Below are 20964 nucleotides of genomic sequence, written 5' to 3'. Positions count from 1 at the left end.
AGACAGACAGACAGACAGATAGATAGATAGAATTTGACCATCATGCATTTGATGTCTGAATCAGTCCAGATAGCACTGAATTAGCCAGCTAGCACTGAACTGCAGGTAATTTCTCCCATGACCCCTGCTCTCTTATTATGATGAAATAACCCATTATCTATTGACCTCAATAACTGCAAGAATTCTGTGTTGCTTTGTGCCCTCGAACTGTTGAGCAAAATTGATAATCATTCCACGGTTACAATCCATTCGAGTTAATGCAAGGCTAAGGTCTTCCACTGACACTGATTAGACTAGAATGATGGTTAATATGTTTGACACAGTGAACTACGCACAGAGACATTTCTCAATGACAGGACTGAATTCACACAAATAACAATGTTTGCATATCTGATAGCGACAGTATTTTCAATTACACCTATGAATTAGTAGGTATGCTGGGACACATGGCATACATTTAGCATAATAATAATAAAACAAAAAAGAGTACGACGTAAAATAAAAAACATCCTAGTGGATTAAAATAGTCAACATGAACCGAAATGTTTCTTGTCAGTGGTCAGAGAAATGCGTTGTTTAACATCGCCACCTGCTGTCCATTATGTGTAAATACATTACTAAAAGAGTATTCTGCGGAGATGCATGGGTTTGTTTGAGATTTTTTATAAGGCACACTCTTAAAAATTAAGGTTCTTTATTGGCATTGATGGTTCAAATAAGAGCGTTTAACTTCCACTAAACCTTTTAATTCCACAAAATGTTCTTCAGGTAATGAAAATTTCCTTGCCACTATGAGCAAAAAAGTTCTTTAAAGATATTTTGAGCAAAAAGCTACTTTGGGTTATTTTATGGAAAGGCTGTAAAAATGTTTGCTTTTCAAGAGTGCAAGAGCAATGTTTATAATAATAAAAACAAGATATTGTACTGTTGTTTAACACCAGTTATTCAGCTTTCAAAACACCTTTCTTAAATATTTTTTCCACTTCACAAAAATTACCTTCAAAAACAAATTCCAGGAAAAAAATATCGAAATATGTTGTAAAAATATGTGTTAATTCATGAGAGCTACAACCTTTAGGTGTAACGTTGTGCGAATAACTGAAATTGAATTGCAAATCACGATTTGAAACGTTGCAATTAGCTAATAGCAAGAGGCTGCAATATGAAATATATGTGTATTAATAAATTTCCCCTGCCCAGAGCAAATGCATGAATGCCATCTGTGTGTGATAATCTTACTAGCCAATTGTGTGAGCACAATTTAGTGATGAAAGTATTAAAAACAAAATATTGCCAGTGACAATCTAGTAGCAAGTACAAAACAGCAAAGTACAATTTCAGAGTTGTTTCAGCCATGTAAGTTTGCTGAGTGTTCTGTATTTTTATAATTATTATTATTTGTGTTTGCATAATAAGCTACAATATCTTCCTAATTTGAGTTCATGTTTACAGAAAATTATGGTCATTTTATTTGTGTTTACTGTTTGTTCTGGAGAAAAATGAGTGTTTATTTCTGAATATAAATTTGAATAAATGTTAAGTATCTTTTAAGTTCCTTTTTTAGTTAGCACTCACTGCCTTTTAGCAGTAAGAAGCTACGATACAGATTATTGAGCTGAAGCTCGACTACAAAACTAAATCACAAACCAAATCAAAATCACTTTAGACTGCCAGTCTATCTCTTTCAATCTATGTCTAATTCCATATGGAGTCTAACTATCTAAGGTGCTGTAAGAAATGAATGGCAAAATCTTTTAACAGGATAAATGTAGCCTTCCTTAATGCTAATCATAATAGTTATTCATTATAATAACAATTTTCATGATTGAGTTTCAGCTTTAAAAAGATGCTATAAAAATGACTCAGCATAAAATGTTCTGTCTGATTATTTTTCATGGCACTCACATCCTTGGAAACACTTAGCTAATGAAAACACGAAAGTGTTTGTGCTTGGCATTAACTCTAAGCAACTGAGTTGATTCAATAACAGTAATACATTGGGTTGCTTGATCACATAAAGCAAAATGGTATGAGCGAGAGAAAAGCAATAGCATCTCAACTGATTCAAAATGGCAAATGATTCGCTCACATTTATTATAAGCACACAATGATGTCTGTATTAAAAATGTAACTCAAAAGTGTTGTTTATTTTCATGTACTTTATTTTTGGTTAAAATTTATGAACAATGTTTAAAAATTATTTATGAACAAATTCTACACAACCTGACCTTGGATTGGTTTTATCGAGAATCATTTGGCTAAAATCAAGCCAAATGTGAAGTGCATTTTAAGCTGATGACTTAATTACTTTCAAAAAATTACAACTACTTATTTAAATTGAGAAAAAACAACAACATTCAAGATTTTTATGAAGGGATGTGTGTGTGTGTGTGGGGGGGGGTGTTTAGTTCAATTAACTTATGTTTGTGAAAAATAATAAGTTAACTTAATTTCTTCATCTAGCCCCAACACAAGTCGATTATGTGGAGTTCAGCATTTTTGTATTTTCTATTGTATTATTTTATATATATATATATATTGCATTTTCATACTCTAAATAACTAAACAAAAAGATAATATTATATATAAGAATATACATAATATACAGTTGAAGTCAGAATTATTACCCCTCCTTAATTATATTTAGAGATATTAGAGAAGATTTATTTTATCTTTTTATTTATTTTATTTATTTTAGCCATGATGACAGTAAATAATATTTGACTAGATATTTTTCAAGACACTTCTGTACAGGTCGCAATCCAATAGAGCTAGTAACTATAAGCTACTATATTATCTAGTATATAGTAACTATAAACAACTATTTTTTTTCTTTTCAGTAGGTTATGGATAAAATATGGTCATTCTTATGGTTTAATAAAAATAGATTTTTGGAAATCACCAGGCAACCCCTCTTCATTGTCCCGCCACCCCTCGGGGGTCCCAACCCCCACTTTGAGAACCCCTGCTGTAGACTACTGAAAAAAAATATAGCTTAAAGGGACTAATAATTTTGACCTTAAATTAAAAAAAAAATAATTAAAACACCTTTTATTCTATCAGAAATAAAACAAATACGACTTTCTCCAGAAGAAAAATATTATCAGACATACTGTGAACATTTCCTTGCTCTGTTAAGCATCATTTGGGAAATATATATATATATATATATATATATATATATATATATATATATATATATATATATATATATATATATATATATAAATTATTGTTACTCTAATAAAGAACTTTATGGAAACGCTTGGCTCTTGAACAGGAAATGATCAGCAGTTTTAAGGGACACTTTGGACCAGACAGCAAGCACAAACAGACAACTTACTCAGATGACAGTTTTTGTTGTCTTAACAGTAAAAATGTTGATATGTTTTGGTAAGCTAAAAAAAACAATGACATGGATTTGGCTTTGAAACACATGAAAACTTTGAAACACGTGAAAACTGAAAAGTTTCAACAGGTATGTCAACTTACAGTATTTGAAAAGCAATCTTTGCAGCCTGAAAAACCTGTATTGTACTGAAAATGAATCTGGGCGGTGCATCACCAAACATTCTTTATGCTACAGCTCTTCTGAATGCACTCCACATTATAGTTTATTGAAAGAGTTTTGGATGCAGTGGTCTGTTGTGAACTTTCACTTGTAACTAAGCAACTGCAGCAGTCACATGGTTAGGGTTACAAAATTTATGCTTCGAAGGTTACAATTGATGAATGGTTCCATGGCATTATTTCAATTACAGATACAGTACATGCATGCTACTTATAATTGCAAAGTCCTTATTTAGAACAAACTGATTGATTTATGATCCAACATATTTTACAGGAATAATAATTACTCGTCTAGTAGATAACATATAATCACGTCTGAGCATGATTTTAGCAGCCTACAAAATGAAATGCGTGACCCTGAATCACAAAACCAGCAGTCTTATATTGCATGTTTACATCTGTGGGAGAGCCAAAATACACTACATGTAAATTTCCTACTGTAAATCTATCAAAACCTAATTTTTGGTTAGTAACACGCATTGCTCAACCAACTTTGAACACAATTCTATGAGCATTTTGGAGTTTTTAAAAATGTTTTTGACTTTGGGGAAAACTGGAGCACCCGGAGGAAACCCACGCGAACGCAGGGAGAACATGCAAACTCCACACAGAAATGCCAACTGACCCAGCTGGAGCTTAAACCAGCGATCTTCTTGCTGTGAGCCGACAGCACTGTGCCACTGTGTCGCCCTCCCCAAATAGTTGTATGCAAAACAAATATTATCCTATCCTAACAAACCATACAGTACATCAGTGGAAATCTTAATTTAGATGTTGTCTAAATGTCAATTTCCAAAAACTCTGACACTTATGACTGTTTTTGTGGTCCAGGGTCAAATATCACAGTGGATAAATCTGTTTAGAGAGGAGAGGCAGCAACAGCAAAGTTTTTTTGACATACTACTGGAAAATAGTTGACAGATAATAAGGAAATAACAGATCCCAATCATGTATTGACACAAACACGAGAGGAAGCCAATTTGTTGACCCAGACCTGCATATTCAAGTTAACAGTTGGATGATTCAATCAATACTGATCAGGAAAATTGATCCTAGGAAGCATGACTCAGTCTAAGAATTATTGTGGGTCTCACATTTTTCCTAATGTGCTCCAATAATTCTTTCGCATTGAATGCAATGCAAGCATCACTGAATAACATTACCAAAATCCATCTTTTCAATTCAGATGACATGCAGCACATAAGTGATAATGAACACATTGACTCATTCTTGTTGTGTTACAAGTTTTTGAAACGTTGTTGTTCAAATCAATTTCAGCAAGCGTGTTCCTTCATAAAGCTACGTCCAATAACCCACTCCTCAATTTACGCAAATACTGTATGACATCTGTGTGTGTGTGAATGTGTAATGGTAGGTCTACAAATGTGTGAAACACAGCCATAATTAGACAGTATTGATGTCATTGTGTTGAAAAGTGTGTGGGTTAAAAGGAAGCCCGGCTACTGTAATTACATCTCCTGTCCTCTATCAGAGCACATTTTGGCTAATTATTCCCCCTCATGACTGCAGTAGCATCTCATTTAAAACTGTGCTCTAGTTCTTCATCACACAGGTGATGCTTTGAGAAAAAAAAAAACATTATTGTATACTAGGGCTGGGCAATATCACAAAAATCTCATGTCATGATGTAAGTGATTTCATATCCTCATAACGATATCACCATTTCTGTAAAATCAGTGAATTCATAATTTGTATATAATGTTTACTGACTATGTATGTAAAGAAGGATGTAAAGAAATATTTATGTTTTTTATATTCAAAGTATGTACTCAGAAATTTACTCATTCACATGTGATCCTGTTTCTCATCACTTTATTTAAAAAAATATTAAATATAAAAAAAAAAAAAAAAATATATATATATATATATATATATATATATATATATATATATATATATATATATATATATATATATATAATACATATTATTAAATATAAAACACTTTTTAAAAATTAATAACAGGTTACACATAAAAGTACTAATGATGAATAACGCTAAACAAAATGCAAAATGTAAACACTGTATCTTCACGATTGCACCTTTCTCATGATGCTGTCATGTTTCTGTCTACACCCCAGTAATAGTGTTTGATATTGTGCTCATATAAATTATGAATCATTGTGGTTATGACACCACAAAATAAATAATAAAGCATAATAAAAAATGATAGACTTTTTATTTTGTCTGAATATAAGTCTTTATTTTGTCTTAATTTATTATGTCTTATGGTGTACAGTAGGGTTCTTGGATACAAAAATAATAACAGTGATATATTAATACAAATGAAATACTTGCAATTAAACTTGCTCAAAGTGTGCACGTGTACAGGTTTCCTTGGGTTCCTTATGCAAGCCAAATGCGTTTAGTCTGAAATAAGTTAGCGAAAGATTAAGAGAAATGTACCAAAGTCTGGCACAGAAGTTGTTTCAGTCTACAATAAATTAACGAAAGGATAAGAGAAGTGTACCATACTCAAGCACATTGATGTTCACAAAACTCAGTAATCTGACACTGTGCGGATCATCTAATATAAAACTGTATAGACAGGCAGTCATAATTACAAGATCCACAATTGAGAATGTGTGACTGATCATGTTTTCCAACTAAATCTACAATAAAAATGATGCGCACTGCCAGATTTTGTCCAACACTTTTTATCATAATACGTAACTCTGACTAATATGGCTGTGAGTCGATTAATTTAAAAACTAAGTCCTCCTTCCTCTTAGGCATTGAGAATCTTGAGTTGATTCCAAAATTCAAATTCAATTCCATCAGGGGGAATCTAGTCCTCTTTCAGTTTTAATGAACAATTGAATCATGTGACTCTCTGTTGCTAAAATGATCAGGAGATACTTGCTAATATGATTAGCTTGCCATACATTACAGCAAACAGATTCAGATGGGTTGCTTCAATAGACTTGTTCGAATGACCATATCTGCAACTTACCTTTGTTTAGTCTCTTTAAAGTTTTAAGTTTACTTCAGTTTTGTACCTGCAGCAACATAATAACCAACACAAAAATCCCAGGAGTTTGATATTTTATATAAAACAGGGCTTATTTAAAAAACAATCAATTGTGCTTTTTTAAAACTAGCAAATAGATAAATTCTCATTTTTTAGGTCAATTAAATTTTGTTTTAGCGTTCAACTACACTTCCTTTCAGTATAGTTAAGCTGCTTAGAAACTATATGGTGTAAAAAGTGCAATGTACTGTAAATAAACTTGACTTGATTTATTTGTGTAAATGCAAAGTATTATTTGTGTTTTAAAATGGATTTTTACAAAAGAAGGTAAAGCCAAAAAAATGTTAAACGCCCCCTGGTGACCAGCTGGTGATCCTCCGCATATGAATCAACAGGAATCAAAAAAAACTTTATTACACTTTAATTAATTTTTAGGTTACTGCCAATTTTAGGTATATTTATTATCATTTATCGCTCATTGGTTCATTTTTCTGGTGTTTTTTTCCCAGGCAAGCACCTTACAAACATTTAAAAATTACTGCCATGTTACTGTATTGCAGTGAGATGAGATAAAAATAAAAATAACCATTATGGTTAAACCAAGACAAGTCATCAAGCCAAATTATTTTAGATTACCTGTGAGCCTAAAGACTTCTGAATCAAAACATTTTTCCCAATTAGTCTTCACCAATTGGAAATTATAGTTTTCACATTTAACACTTTTAGTTGTGACTTTTTTAAAGATGGAATGTTTGCCCCATGCCCAACATTGAATTACTGTCATTTATTTTTTCATTTACATTCGCTCACATTTTAAATGTGTCATCTTTCATATTAAATTAAAATTTATTCCAATTGCATACATTGTTCACTCATGCAGTGGTATTCTCCATGCAGTTTGCCTTGAAAATGCCAAAGCAAAAAAAAAAAAAAAAAAAAAAAGGATATAAATGTAATTACTACTGCCTATTTAATAACCCAATTTGGCCACAACAATTACAATTACATTTTCAAGCACTTTATTCAAAACCAAAGCGCTTTACAAACCTGGAAAACACTAGATTAAAATTCAAGGATTTCCAGCACCCATAAGAAAACTGAATGATTGCCAGAAAAACGTGTTTTACGATATCTTTACGAACCCCCCTGATTCTAAATGTGTGTGTTTGAAAGTTGTGTCACAGTATCCTCTATGAGATTTAGGGAAAAAGATTTGAATCTCTGCAGACACATGAGACAATTGTTTGACTTCAATACAGTCATGGTCAGTCAACAGCAGACACCAACTGATTCAATTGAAGGTCATACATCATCTACACTACACTAAAGTCAAGCTACATAAAATCTTTTGGCTCTGTCCCTTATCGAACATATTTCTCTGGTACTCCAAGGCTTATAGCAGACCTTTTCTGCCAAATGCCAAACTTTCCATCTTTGGCTTCCCACGAAATACATCTTTTCTCCCACAAACAATGCAAGAGTCTTTAATGCAAGGCATGGTGGTGACCAAAAGACTAGAGCTTAACTATTGGAAATCACCTTTACCCCCCTAATTCCAGAACTGTATTTCTGATATGATATCAGTAATTCAGATGGACTCAATTTTTTAAGTACTAGCTCCATTTTGGCTACTTGGGGTGGATTTCCTGATTTAATTGACAAATCAATATCTCAAGAGCAATCATTTGATGCCTCTGAGGTTTAAGTTAGATACCTGCTTTAGTTTTGATTGTATGTTTTAGTGACTATGATGTGTGTTTTTTTGTCTGTTTTCTTTTCTTTTATATAGTCTTTTGTATGTCTAAAGTATGAGCCAATGATTGTTCTTATTCTGTACAGTGCATACGGAAAGTATTCATAGTGCATCACTTTTTCTACATTTTTTATGTTAGTCTTATTTCAAAATTGATTAAATAATGTATTTCCTCAACATTTTACACACAACACCACATAATGACAATGTGAAAAAATATTTTTGAAATTATTGCAAATTTATTAAAAATAAAAAAACCTAAAAATCACATGCAACATAAGTTTTCACAGCCTTTGCCGTGAAGATCTAAATTGAGCTCAGGTGCCTTCTGTTTCCACTGATCACTCTTGAGATGTTTCAGTAGCTTAATTGTAGTTCACCTGTGGTAAATTCAGATGATTGGACAAGATTTGAAAAGGCATACACCTGTCTATATACGGTCCCAGGGTTGACAGTGCATGTCAAAGCACAAACCAAGCATGAAGACAAAGGAATTGTCTGTAGATCTACGAGACATGATTGTCTCGAGGTACAAGGCTGGGGAAGGTTACAGAAAAATTTCTGCTGCTCAGAAAGTTCCAATGAGCACAGTGGCCTCCATCATCCTTAAGAGGAAGATGTTTGGAACCACCAGGGCTCTTCCTAGAACTGGCCGGCCATCTAAGCTGAGTGATCGGGGGAGAAGGGCCTTAGTCAGGGAGGTGATCAATAACCTGATGGTCACTCTGTTTGAGCTCCAGTTTTCTTCTGTTCAGGCAAACCAGTGAACTCATTGAAACCATTGAATTGAACTCTTTGGAGTGAATGCCAGGTGTTATGTTTGAAGAAAACCAGGCACCGCTCATCACCAGGCTAATACCATCTCTACAGTAAAGCATGGTGGTGGCAGCATCATGCTGTGGGGATGGTTTTCAGCAGCAGGAACAGGAAGACTAGTCAGGATAGAGGGAAAGATGAATGCAGCAATGTACAGAGACATCCTAAATGATAACCTGCTTCAGAGTGCTCTTGACCTCAGACTGGGGCGACGGTTCATATTGCAGCAGGACAATGACCCAAAGCACACCGCCAAAATATCAATGGCGTGGCTTCACAACAACTCGGTGAATGTCCTTGAGTGGCACAGCCAGAGTCCAGAATTAAATCCTATTGAACATCTCTAAAGAGATCGGAAAATGGCTGTACACTGTCGCTTCCCATCCAACCTGATTATTGAGCTTGAGAAGTACTGCAAAGAGGAAAGGGCAAAAATTCCCAAAGACAGGTGTGCCAAGCTTGTGGCATCATATTCAAAAAAACTGGCAAAGGTGCATTAACAAAGTATTGAGCAAAGGCTGCGAATACTAATGTACATGTCATTTTTCAAGCTTTTTCATTTTTTTATAAATTTGCAACAATTTCAAAAAAAAAAAATCACATTGTCATTATGGGGTATTTTGTGTAGAATTTTAAAAAAATAAAGGAATTTAATAAATTTTGGAATAAGGCTGTAACAAACAAATGTGGGAAAGTGAAGTGCTATAAATACTTTCCGGATGCACTATATGTATATAATAATGCACTTCTATAATTTATATTATATATATAAAACATATGCTGGATAAGTTGGCGGTTCATTCCGCTGTAGCAACCCCAAATTAATAAAGGGACTAAGCCGAAAAGAAAATGAATGAATGAAAAAAAAAACTGAATGATGAGATTTAAAAGTGAATAATGTTTACACTGAACTAATTTAACTCATTCATTCAGTGTTTGCAGATGTCTGATACCTTTCAACATTTTAAAATATAGGCCTACAGGAAGTAATAAAAGTGACAACACCACAGTGAACTGATGACGCAAATGCAACATGCCATAGCTAAATGTCCAAAAAACATTAACAAACTCCACTCACTCATCCACTCAAAGGCTTTAGTCACCTCTAGAAACTGAGAGGATGAGGTGGCACTTTCTGCATGACATCCCATGGCTATTGGAAACCATGACTTTGCCGGGCAGGAGCTGGAGACATTAATCTAGCATAATCAGGATTAATGCAGAACACAGCCCTCTTACTCGCACTGACAGATGGCTTCAATTACGTGAGCACTTTAATACATTTAAGTGAGCACAAGTCATAAACTCATCGATTAGATTAGCAAAACCCAAACCAAGTACAGATCTGTTCCAGGAATTACACACACAAAAAAGAAGAAAAACAGCGAGATTTCCTTCATGAAAACTGTAAATCTTAAAATCTAAGACTTCGGGATGTCAGCTTACACAAGCAGCATTTGCAACTGCAAAAAGATGCAAGAACGTAAACACAATTATCAGCGTTTAAATGGCCAGGGAGCATTTTGGAACAACTTTGGAGTAAGTAACCCGTCTCACGGGAGAACTACACCCAGGATCGTGAAATAAAGGACACTCTCAGCATATTGCATCTCAGGAAAGCAGGGGTCTGATATTTATGTGGGAGTAAAGTAGGTCTGCCAGGGCCGTCGTTGTACTTTGGCCATTAGATAATTACAGGGGCTGCAGTTCTCTGAATGGATCTTTTAGTCGCTGTTATCTTTATATCCGTTTTGTTTATTCAGCCTGAATGTGTAATGCCTATGGGGGCAATCAAAGGAGCTGGGATCCAGAACAGTCTCATTGACTGAAGCCACAGACTCAGCGCACCATTTAGCAGTGACGTGAATAAGAATTATTTCGTCTGGAGAGTTTGGCTGAGTCATTTTTAATCTGCTGCTAAATCTGTCCTGCTATAACGCCTTCTTATTCTAAAATGTGCACACCTTTACTCTCAATTTTGCTATTAAATTGACTACTTATATAAATTAAAACACTGTATGTTGATTTATTATACAAAATCTAATTACTCAATTTGATCACAGAGATATATTTTACATGGATCATACACTGCATACATCATTACTGCTCTATTACAACTTCAATACATACATTTTTCAAATCTTGTAAATGACATGTGATGTGTTGACGAGTGTCTACCACTAGATGTCACTATGATAGTGCTTGGAAAATTTAGGGGAAAAAATTGCATGTAGACGGACATGCAGTCCAGACAGAGAATGTCAGACAGACAAAAATCTCAAAGATTACTCATTGACGATTTAATGTTTCTTTAATTTACATTTAGCATATTTACTGGACAATCAAAGTGCAAGATTTACAGTGAATTCTTGTATTACATCACAGATATGAACCATGATTTGGAGGATGTTAATACTGGTCAGAAGTTGGTATTAGGAAAATTTGATAAACATGATGTCTTGTTTGTGAAATGCTGTACAGACCTTTTTCCTATACATCAAAGAAAGTGTGGAATTTAAAGGCACAAAAAACAAACAAACAAATAAAAGGAAGCTTTTTAGATTACAGAAGATTAGTTTTTTTTCCTGAGTAACCTCCTTATTTGATTATTCATTCATTCATTTATTTTCTTTTCGGCTTAGTCCCTTTATTTATTCTATCCCTTAGTCACACTCATACTACGGACAATTTAGCCTACCCAATTCACCTGTACTGCATGTCTTTGGACTGTGTGGGAAACCGGAGGACCCGGAGGAAACCCTCGCAAACATGTGGAGAACATGCAAACTCCACACAGAAACGCCAACTGACCCAGCTGAGGCTCGAACTAGTGACCTTGCTGTGAGGCAACAGCACTACCTACCGCGCCACTGCATCGCCCTAATTTGATTATTGCTTATTTATGGGAAGGTAGTTGTAATTTTGAGGTAATTCAGAACAAGATTATTTTGTGCTTTAACTAAAGCAGATTTAGTTTACTAGAACTTCATCTATATTAAGCTTATCTGGCGCAATCTACATTGTAATAAGCACTATAGAAATAAAGATGAATTGAATTTATAAGAACTAATATATTGCAAGCTAATAATATGAATGCTAACAAGTCATAAACATGCATTCCTTAATCTAAAGGGTTAATAACTAAATAAATAAAATTAATAAAAAGATTCTCCTTCTATATCAACCACCAAAACAACAACAAACAAACAAACAAACAGGGGAAAGGGAGGGTCAAAAATGTTGACTTGTTCACTCATTTAGTCCACAATACAGATACGTATGATTTTAGATCATCTAAAGTATGTATGATTGCTTTTGTTACTGTGAAGTGTGATGTTTCTGATGTAATTCTGATGTAATTAAACTGTGATTCAGTAATATCTTGCTGTAAATGTCCACAGTTGGCGTTTGATGAATTGCATCTGGTGCAAAATACTATGGCCAGATTTCTAACGTGAAAATGAAGCATGGGTTTCACACTTCTTTGCTGGATGTCTTTGAAAATATGTATGACGTATATGGCCTTAGTCATACTTGCCCACTAATACACATCTGTGGCCTTTAGTTTACATATTCCCCCTTGATATCAGTCTCATCTCGCAGTAAACTTTCTTTTAGGCTTCAAGAGCTTTGTCAATAACTCCCATTTTGTGAAGTTTCTAGTTTTTCTCTGTTTCTAGTTTGCTCTTTTGTTGCTCATTTTAAAATTTAAACTTTGTATTTTGCAGCTTTTATTGCTAATTAAACAGATGCTTTCCTTTTATTGTTGGGTTAATGTTTGTTGCATTGAATAGTAGGCATTCGCATAATTAATAATTAACAGAAATGTCATATTGCACAACTCTGCATCAGGACGTTTTTGTTTTAAATGTGTTTCATAGTTTAATAATTACAAAATCACGTAATATTATATGAGCATCACTAATTAGCTGAAAGTGTGATGTGAGGACTGTACCTTGACCGCTTGATCCAAACTGAAGTTGCTGACTGTCATGGTTTGCAGCACTGTCGCTTTAAGGAGGGGGCGGGAAGCGCAGTAATGACGCAGGAATAATAATGAAAGGATGCTTGAAAATTCCTCCTAGACTGCAGCATGTGTGGTGACCAGCCGAGCCGCACACTTCACACATCCTAACAAGAGTAATTACACAGGCAAGCGGAGAGTTAGACAGAGACCCAGAGAAGACTCCAAACAGGGGAAGAGAGAGAAGGGCTCTGGACACACTTGCAGGAGAGAGACACACACAACACAACTCACTCATAAACTGAAAGAGTGGGATTGTACCACACTAAGTTCAATTAAGGATACGTCTTAATTTATATAGCAATCAACTTTGGAGAGAAGGCAAGAGAGAGAGAGGGAGAGAGAAAAACTTTCAACAGCTTTGACAGAAAAAGACAAACTGTCAGTTACTTCGTTTATTGGTGTTAAAGATGTCATGTTTCATGCCACTCTGTCTGTCCATTTGGGCAGTGCTCATGGTGCCTGGCAGGACAAGTGCACTGAATGACAACATCGAAGTGATGGTCATGTTGCCTCGCAACAACACATACCTGTTCTCGTACACGAGAGTTTTTCCGGCTATTGAGTACGCGAAAAAAGCCCTCAGAGAAGCAGACGCGTATGCGGGACTGAGATTCAATGTGCGCTTTGAGAACTCCGCGTGCGGGATGGACGCTCTCTACGCGCTCGTGGACCGGCAGAAAGACGAGCGTCCCGACCTGGTCCTCGGTCCGGTGTGCGAGTACGCGGCTTCGTCGGTCACGAGGGTGGCATCGCACTGGAACATCCCGGTGATCTCGGCAGGTGCTCTGGCCACCGGCTTCAACAGCAAAACCCCCGAGTACTCTCATCTGACACGAATCGCACCAACATACCTGAAGATGGCTGAGACCTTTCAGGCGATATTTGGACATTTCGGCTGGAGAACCGCGTATTTGATTTACGACGATGATAAAGATGAGAGAAACTGTTACTTTACGATGGAGGGAGTTTTTACGGTGCTCTCTGAGTACCACATCTCAACAGACTTTGCCGTGTTGAACTCCAACGAGGAGAGGGTAGACCCCGACGGGATCATCACCTCCGTCTACGGGAGCGAAGGTAAGTCCGTCATTAGTTCCCGTGTCATGGCAAGCCGCATTAACATTTATTTCTTACGAACCTTTTTGTTCAGTTACTTTTTTGATAGATATTCGCATTTAACACTGGTAACCGTACTTACTGTATGTAGACTATTAAATAGGTTACTTAGTTGTACATATTAATTATATTGCATGTTTTGTACAATAAATTATTTGGAGATGCAAGATCTGTTTGATATCAACCACTTCATACAATCAAACAGCTTCATACAGCTGTTGCTGGAACCTTTTACAGTTTTAAAAGTGTTGACTATTCAGATTTGTTTCTATCCCATATACTCTAAATGTTAGTTCAAATAAATCAAATGAAATGGCTTGCCATAAAAAAAACAAAATCTGGCAGATAATCTTCTTTCTAGTAGGTGTTTATCTTCACAAGTGGAATAGATGACACCTTGTGGAGCATTTTACCTTTCATTTACCAGCCTAGACCCTAAATACTAAACTACACCAGTGGTAGTAATCCACATTGATAGGAATAAATCAATATCTCCTTTCCATTGCAAATGAATGATGTATTAGAAACATGGGAGTGGGTGTGGGTCCTGGGATCAAATCTGTCATAGAACCTCTAAGATATTCAAAGCAGAGTAGTATTTTTCCTTTTCTTTGACATTTTACATTCCTGGCTACTTGTCGAACACTATTAAGTGTAACTACCTGACCTGTAGAGAATATTAGCTTGAAAACCATTCTGAAAAATCAGTGTAGTCAGATATTTTTCACCAGGAGCTTGTTTTCTGCAGTATGCTGTGACTCAACTCGAGTATTTGCAGGTCAAGAGGGTGGATTTTGCAAAGTATTGCCCCGGGTCAACCCATTTCCTAATGTTATTAGGCCACTTTTGTTATTAAACTGGAAATTATGTGTTTCTCTAAGTGTTTTTTTTTTACATTACATGATAATTCATGAAAAGGAACACCAACACATGTTAGGGAAGGTTAGATTTAGAAAATATAGAAAGATGTCAGAAGTGGCTATATAAGTGGTGTTTTAATCCCTCTGTGATCTCCTTGGGGTTCCCGTCAATACAGACAGGCAAGAGGTCAGTTGAAAAGAAAAAAGCTTGTGGAAAAAATGATCAGAATTTTGACAGACGGTCAACACTGAGCAAGAGCTGTTGGAATTTTGGGGAGCAATTGTAGGCTTTAGCACTCCTCTAGACATCCTCCAGCACTTTTTAACAGCTTGTCTCATGGCGAGTAAAGTCATGCGCTGTCTGCCTGGCTGATTCTTAATAACCAGAGAGGATACACCCTCCCCGGAGCTCACTGCTACTATTGCTGTTGGACACATTGTGGCGCTAAAAGATATGCCTGCTGTCAAAACTATGAACTGTCTGCTGTTTTAGCCTGCTCTCAAACATCATATCCGTCTGCCCCAAATCTGTGGCATTTCACAGTAAGTCTAACTGTGCACCTCCTTACTGATCCTGTTTCATAAACAGTGCATTTCTCACATTCCTAGCAAGGATGTTGTCGATTTTAGAAAATATACAGATATGCCTCAATACAGGGGCCCTGCACAAGGCCTAGTCCCCTGTATCGCTTTTCTAAGACAGTCCCGTGCGCTGAAACGAACATCTTAGGTTTCTTAAGCTAAAGCATATTGCCTGAACGCTGGTCATTAAAGGAATGTTCCACCAATTCTCAAAATGTCAGTATGGAATGACTGAAACGGGGTAGGAGGTTAATGCTGTCTTGAGGCTGTTTTGACACCAACAATGTCAGGGTTACAGCTCTCGAGGCCTTTTTATATCATTCTTTCCCTTTTCAACTAGTTCACAGCAGCTAGAGGTCCTCAACATGTTGTGATCCCCAGCAGCAGCTGTAAAGGTACAAGTATGGAATGCCCTTCGTATGATGACACGCACTTCCTTTGATCTGTGCATGCAGAGGTGGGAAAGTGGAATCTCAGTGATGGGATGCATTTTTCAGGCCACCACCCAAACACTCAGGGCAAAATCTGACAGCTGTTTCAAGGCTTTTCTGAAATCTAACAATGAAGTTCACATTTATATTCACAGAATCCACCCAAAGGTGTGATCTCTCAGCATAATTCTGAGTATTTTAAAGGAAAAATCTGAAACAGATGAAATTAATATGTGCGGATTTTGTATATCTTGCTGTGCTGCAAGTCTCATGCAAGCAACTTTTCACAACTGTTTAAATCCACCTATATTATTAGAATACTGTTTTGTTTGTTTGTTGGGCAAACTGGCAAGTGACAACAAAGGCGCATCATACAATTATATTTATTGTTTGTTAAACTTCTATGTAGGGTCAGTTGCAAAGCTTGCTAAAATATATCCAAATCATCAGATTCTTTCTTGCTGTTTGTCATTTTTGTTGTGTATGTGCAAATTGTTAATAAAAGAAGAGGGCACAGCACATCTCTAAAGTCCCTGCCAAATCAGAAGTAAAACATTTTAGGAGTTACAGTAGTAGATATTTATATGTATTGTTATTCATGAACATTGACAAAATTTAAATTGGAAATTTTGAATTTGACATAGCACCTTAAAGGTTCAAGACACCCTCAAGTACTTTTTTCTGAGATTTTAAGAGATTTGTGTGTGTTGAGCATCAGTTAAGACAACGTTAGCACCTGTCAGCTTCAATAGTGGGGAAAACTGGGTAATTTTAAGCTTTTGTCAGCTTATTTAATCTTCCGGCTTTAAAATAATTTTTGGGGCAGCATCAAAATTATTATTCATAGCTGACATTTCTTATTCTATCAGAAGACCCTATTTCTTAATTATTCATGACTGCACATGCTTTGTGAAGGCAAAGCAGACCTGCCAAGCTGTGAGACCCTATGATGATAACTGGGTAACACTGCGTCCACGGACTCCGCATTCGGCATGCGGCATTTAGCCATTCATAAAGGATCTTATGTGTTTGTTTTCATGATCCACAGGGTTTGTTGCATGTGTTTCCCTGCGATGCTGTCAGGGCCGATACAGCAAAGCTGTTTGTGTGCAGCAAGCATCTTTGTCAGGAGAGCTGTACAAGAGTTGGAGAATGGCGAACTTTGTCTTTTATCAGTTGAGTTCGTTACCATTCATACACATCGCCTATATCTGTGCTGCTGTGTTCGCCTATGTTTAAAATCCTCCAGATTACTAACAGAGCTAATGGTTGAAATAGACAGGGCAAGAGACCTCCAAGAGTCTGCATTCAGACCCGGGGCTTGAGGAGGAGAGAAGTCCTCATTTATAGTGTTTATATAAACACAATTGTCTTTATAATAATAGAACAAACTTTGGTTGTGTATATGATGAATCACGAATTCAACAAATGTAGCAGGGCATTAAATTACTGTTTATTTCTTTGCATTTTAACTTTGTAAACTATAAAAACATGGGTCTTCTCACAGTTTGTGTCTTATTTTGTGAGCTAACTGACAACAGTTGTTCGCTCCCCTCTTTCTTCGCTTAATGAATCTTCAATTTAATGCCCAACTATGGGTCGATCACACCAAATGTGCTTTTAGCGTTGAGAGGCGTATCTTTTAAATGGTTTACTAATGTTCGTGAGCATTTTGTGCGCTGCTTATGCGTCCTGCATACCTCGCGTTTTAACAGCCTGCTGCGCCTTGTGTTTTTGTTGATGCGCACTGTGCGCTCTCAGTTTAAAAAAGTCAACTCTAATTAGAAAGATTACGTCAGTCACGTCTTTTTTATTCTCCAATCAAATGAAAGCAGAGGCGGGGTTTCTGCTGAGTTGAAAGCAGTGTTTGTGTTGTCAAGACGACTACAGAGAATTCTCTTTCTTAGTCTAAGACAGAGAAGAGACTAGTGGTTACTGTTTTGAGTTATTCGGAGCTGTATGACTTTACAAATTTGGAATATCACATTATTATTAAATATTACAATTATATCAATATTAACGGCAACACTCGCACACAGTAGCACAGCTGATTCAGTCATTTCCTAGTGACATAAAAAATCCACCGCACTTCTTTTTTTCTAGTCAACATAAAAGCCATTGCATTGTGCCTCGTGTTTTTTGGATCGTAAAAGCGTGTTCGTTGTGATCAGCCCCTTAATAGTTTTTAATTGTTTTAAAAGAGGATTGAGCGTAACCTTTGAAAGTTTAACAAACAATTTTATCTTTCATTATTATATCTATGTTGTACTTTTCTATCACAAGAAACATTTCAGTTAAGTAGCTGATTGCGACAAAACACTTCTTCTAAAAAAAATAAAAAATACAAAAACCACTGTGGCACTATGGGTTTGTTGCTTATTCCTGTTGCACTGACCTAATATCAAATCATGACCCCAAAACTGAGGTATGCACCGAACCATGACTGTACTGTTACACCCCTACTAAACAGATGGAAAAAGCAATCACTACTTCCATAACATCACTTGAAACAGGACTATTGCCGCCCATGTGAAAAACTTGTGTCCAAACACTGTACAGTTTCAAATGTCAGAATCAATAGTATTCTAGCAATCAATGGCATTATATTTAGTTCCACTGTATTGCTTGCATTTAGCATTGTGACCAAAATAGATGTGACATCAGAAATATAATGTTTAAGGAGCGTGTGATTGCTACTAAAGTAGCCATTTTCCAAAATAAAATTGAGAAAACTTTTTTTTCTGCTAATAGAAAATATACATATAAATCAAAATTTTAAAACCTTTTTACAAAGTTGTAACCAGCTTGCTGTAGCTCTATAGTCATAAAAGTTAGTGTTTATATTAACATAAATTATAGACATAGCCACTGTATAAATTAGCATATATCTTGAATGCTAAATGGTGCAGCCTGTTCCATGAGGTAGATTGCTGTCATCGAAATTAGTATTCTAGACATGGTAGACACATCATTGCTTTGTTTTGAGAGGATCATGAAAAGTAGAATAGCTGTATGTACTGTATTAGTGAGTATTTATACAGTACAGATGCCAAAAATGCTGACCATCTTTATAAGTATTTTTAATACCCACTGCCTTTCACTTTAGATGCATTATTTATGTTCGAGTAATCATTTTAACTTCAAAATGCATGCTGCAACAGTGTTTGTTGGCTGAAATGGTCAGTGACACAATCATGTAAGCAAGTTGATTTATGTGGCTGCTTATAATATCAGCATTCATCGTTATCAACTCTCTCACACAGTTTATCATAATAAGATTCCAGCACAGATTGCCAAATAGGTTTTGTTTGCCTGCAGTCATGTTTAGAGGACGTCATTGGGACATTTTCCAGCGCCCGTGACGGCTGATTTGATTCAGTGGTCATTGCGGTGCCCTTGTTTTTGTTGTTGTCAGTCTTAGTCAGGCCAGTTTTGAACCTGTTGCATAAAGCTGTGGCCTGCCGGTTGGCATGGCTGAGGCAATCATAATAAAGTACAGATAAGTTAAATGGCGCAGCACAGTCTGATGATCGCTGATTTAAAAGACTGTGGACTGTTATTGAAAGACTGTAGACTAAATATGCTTTGTGCTCGAAATCAGGTACTAAAATCAAATTTTAAATGTTAGAGATAATAAGGTTGGGCAAGTTTAAATTGTCCATGTTAAAAAAGACTTAGGCCACAGCTTAAAGGGCCTATATTTATAAATGTTTATTTTATGATAAAGTCAGATTTTAGGTACTAATTTAAACTATAATCTCACAAAGTTGGATCTTCGCTCACTGGCCACTTTATTGGGTACACCTGTAAAACTTCTTGTTAACGCAAATTTCTAATCAGCCAATCACATGGTAGCAACTCAATGCATTTAGGCATGTGGACATGGTCAAGACGATGGTCAAGCTGAAGTTCAAACCGAGCATCAGAATGGGGAAGAAAGGGGATTTAAGTAACTTTGAACATGGCATGTTTGTTGGTGCCAGGCGGGCTAGTCTGAGTATTTCAGAAACTGTTGACCTACTAGGATTTTCACGCAAAACCTTCACTAGGGTTTACAGAGAACGGTCCAAAAAAGAGAAATTAAAACCCATGAGCGGCAGCTCTGTGGACGCAAATGCCTTGTTGATACCAGAGGTCAGAGGAGAATGGCCAGACTGGTTTGAGCTAATAGGAAGGCAAAAGTAACTCAAATTACCACTCGTTACAACTAAGATATGCAGAAGAGCATCTCTAAATGCACAACATGTCCAACCCTTGTGGCGGATGGCCTACAGCAGTAGAAGACTACACCAGGTGCCACTCCTGTGAGCTAAGAACAGGAAGCTGGGGCTACAATTTGCACAGGCTCACAAAAATTGGACAATTGAAGATTGGAAAAACGTTGCCTGGTTTGATGAGTCTTGATTTCTGCTGTAACATTCAGATGGTACGGTCAGAATTTGGTGGGGGATATTTTCTTGGCACACTTTGGGCTCATTAGTACCAACTGAGCATCGTGTCAATGCACCGCCTACCTGAATATTGTTGATGAGCATGTCCATCCATTTATGACCACAGTGTAGCCATCTTCTTATCACTACTTCCAGCAGGATAATGCGCCATATCATAAAGCGCGAATCATCTCAGACTGGTTTCTTAAACATGACAATGAGTTTACTGTAATCAAATGGCCTTCATAGTCACCAGATCTCAATCAAATAGAGCACCTTTGGTGTATGGTGGAATGATAGATTTGCATTTTGGATGTTCAGCCGGCAAATCTGCAGCAAATGTGTGATGCTATCATGTCAATATAGAGTGAAATCTCTGAGAAATAT

The 20964-nt window shown here is 36.2% G+C and overlaps 3 protein-coding genes across 23 annotated transcripts in view; 2 read left to right on the top strand and 1 right to left on the bottom strand.

The window, feature by feature from the left end:
- epg5 (ectopic P-granules autophagy protein 5 homolog (C. elegans)) overlaps positions 1-20964 on the top strand; it is a 1176376-nt gene that overhangs the window by 923540 nt on the left and 231872 nt on the right. The window lies entirely within an intron of this gene.
- The window catches only part of arid3c (AT rich interactive domain 3C (BRIGHT-like)), a 225781-nt gene that overhangs the window by 106402 nt on the left and 98415 nt on the right, over positions 1-20964 (bottom strand). For 9 of the 19 annotated variants that reach the window (XM_087252699.1, XM_087252702.1, XM_087252697.1 and 6 more), the window contains one exon: positions 13087-13262. The exons of the other annotated variants lie outside the window; for them this stretch is intronic. In XM_087252699.1, the coding sequence (XP_087108825.1) occupies positions 13087-13125 (39 nt within the window). In that variant the 5' untranslated portion in view covers positions 13126-13262. The remainder of the gene's footprint in view (positions 1-13086; positions 13263-20964) is intronic. 19 annotated transcript variants of the gene reach the window in all.
- Positions 13229-20964, top strand: part of npr3 (natriuretic peptide receptor 3) — a 38413-nt gene continuing 30677 nt past the window's right edge. For 2 of the 3 annotated variants that reach the window (XR_015490505.1, XM_087252695.1), the window contains exon 1: positions 13229-14235. Coding sequence is in view for 2 of the 3 variants with exons in the window: in XM_087252695.1 (XP_087108821.1) it covers positions 13566-14235 (670 nt within the window). In the remaining variant the exon portion in view is untranslated. 3 annotated transcript variants of the gene reach the window in all.

The sequence above is a fragment of the Danio rerio genome, chromosome 5, assembly GCF_052040795.2.
Source record: "Danio rerio strain M-AB ecotype USA chromosome 5, GRCz13ab, whole genome shotgun sequence".
NCBI lineage: Eukaryota > Metazoa > Chordata > Actinopteri > Cypriniformes > Danionidae > Danio > Danio rerio.
This window is presented reverse-complemented; position numbering and strand designations above follow the sequence as displayed.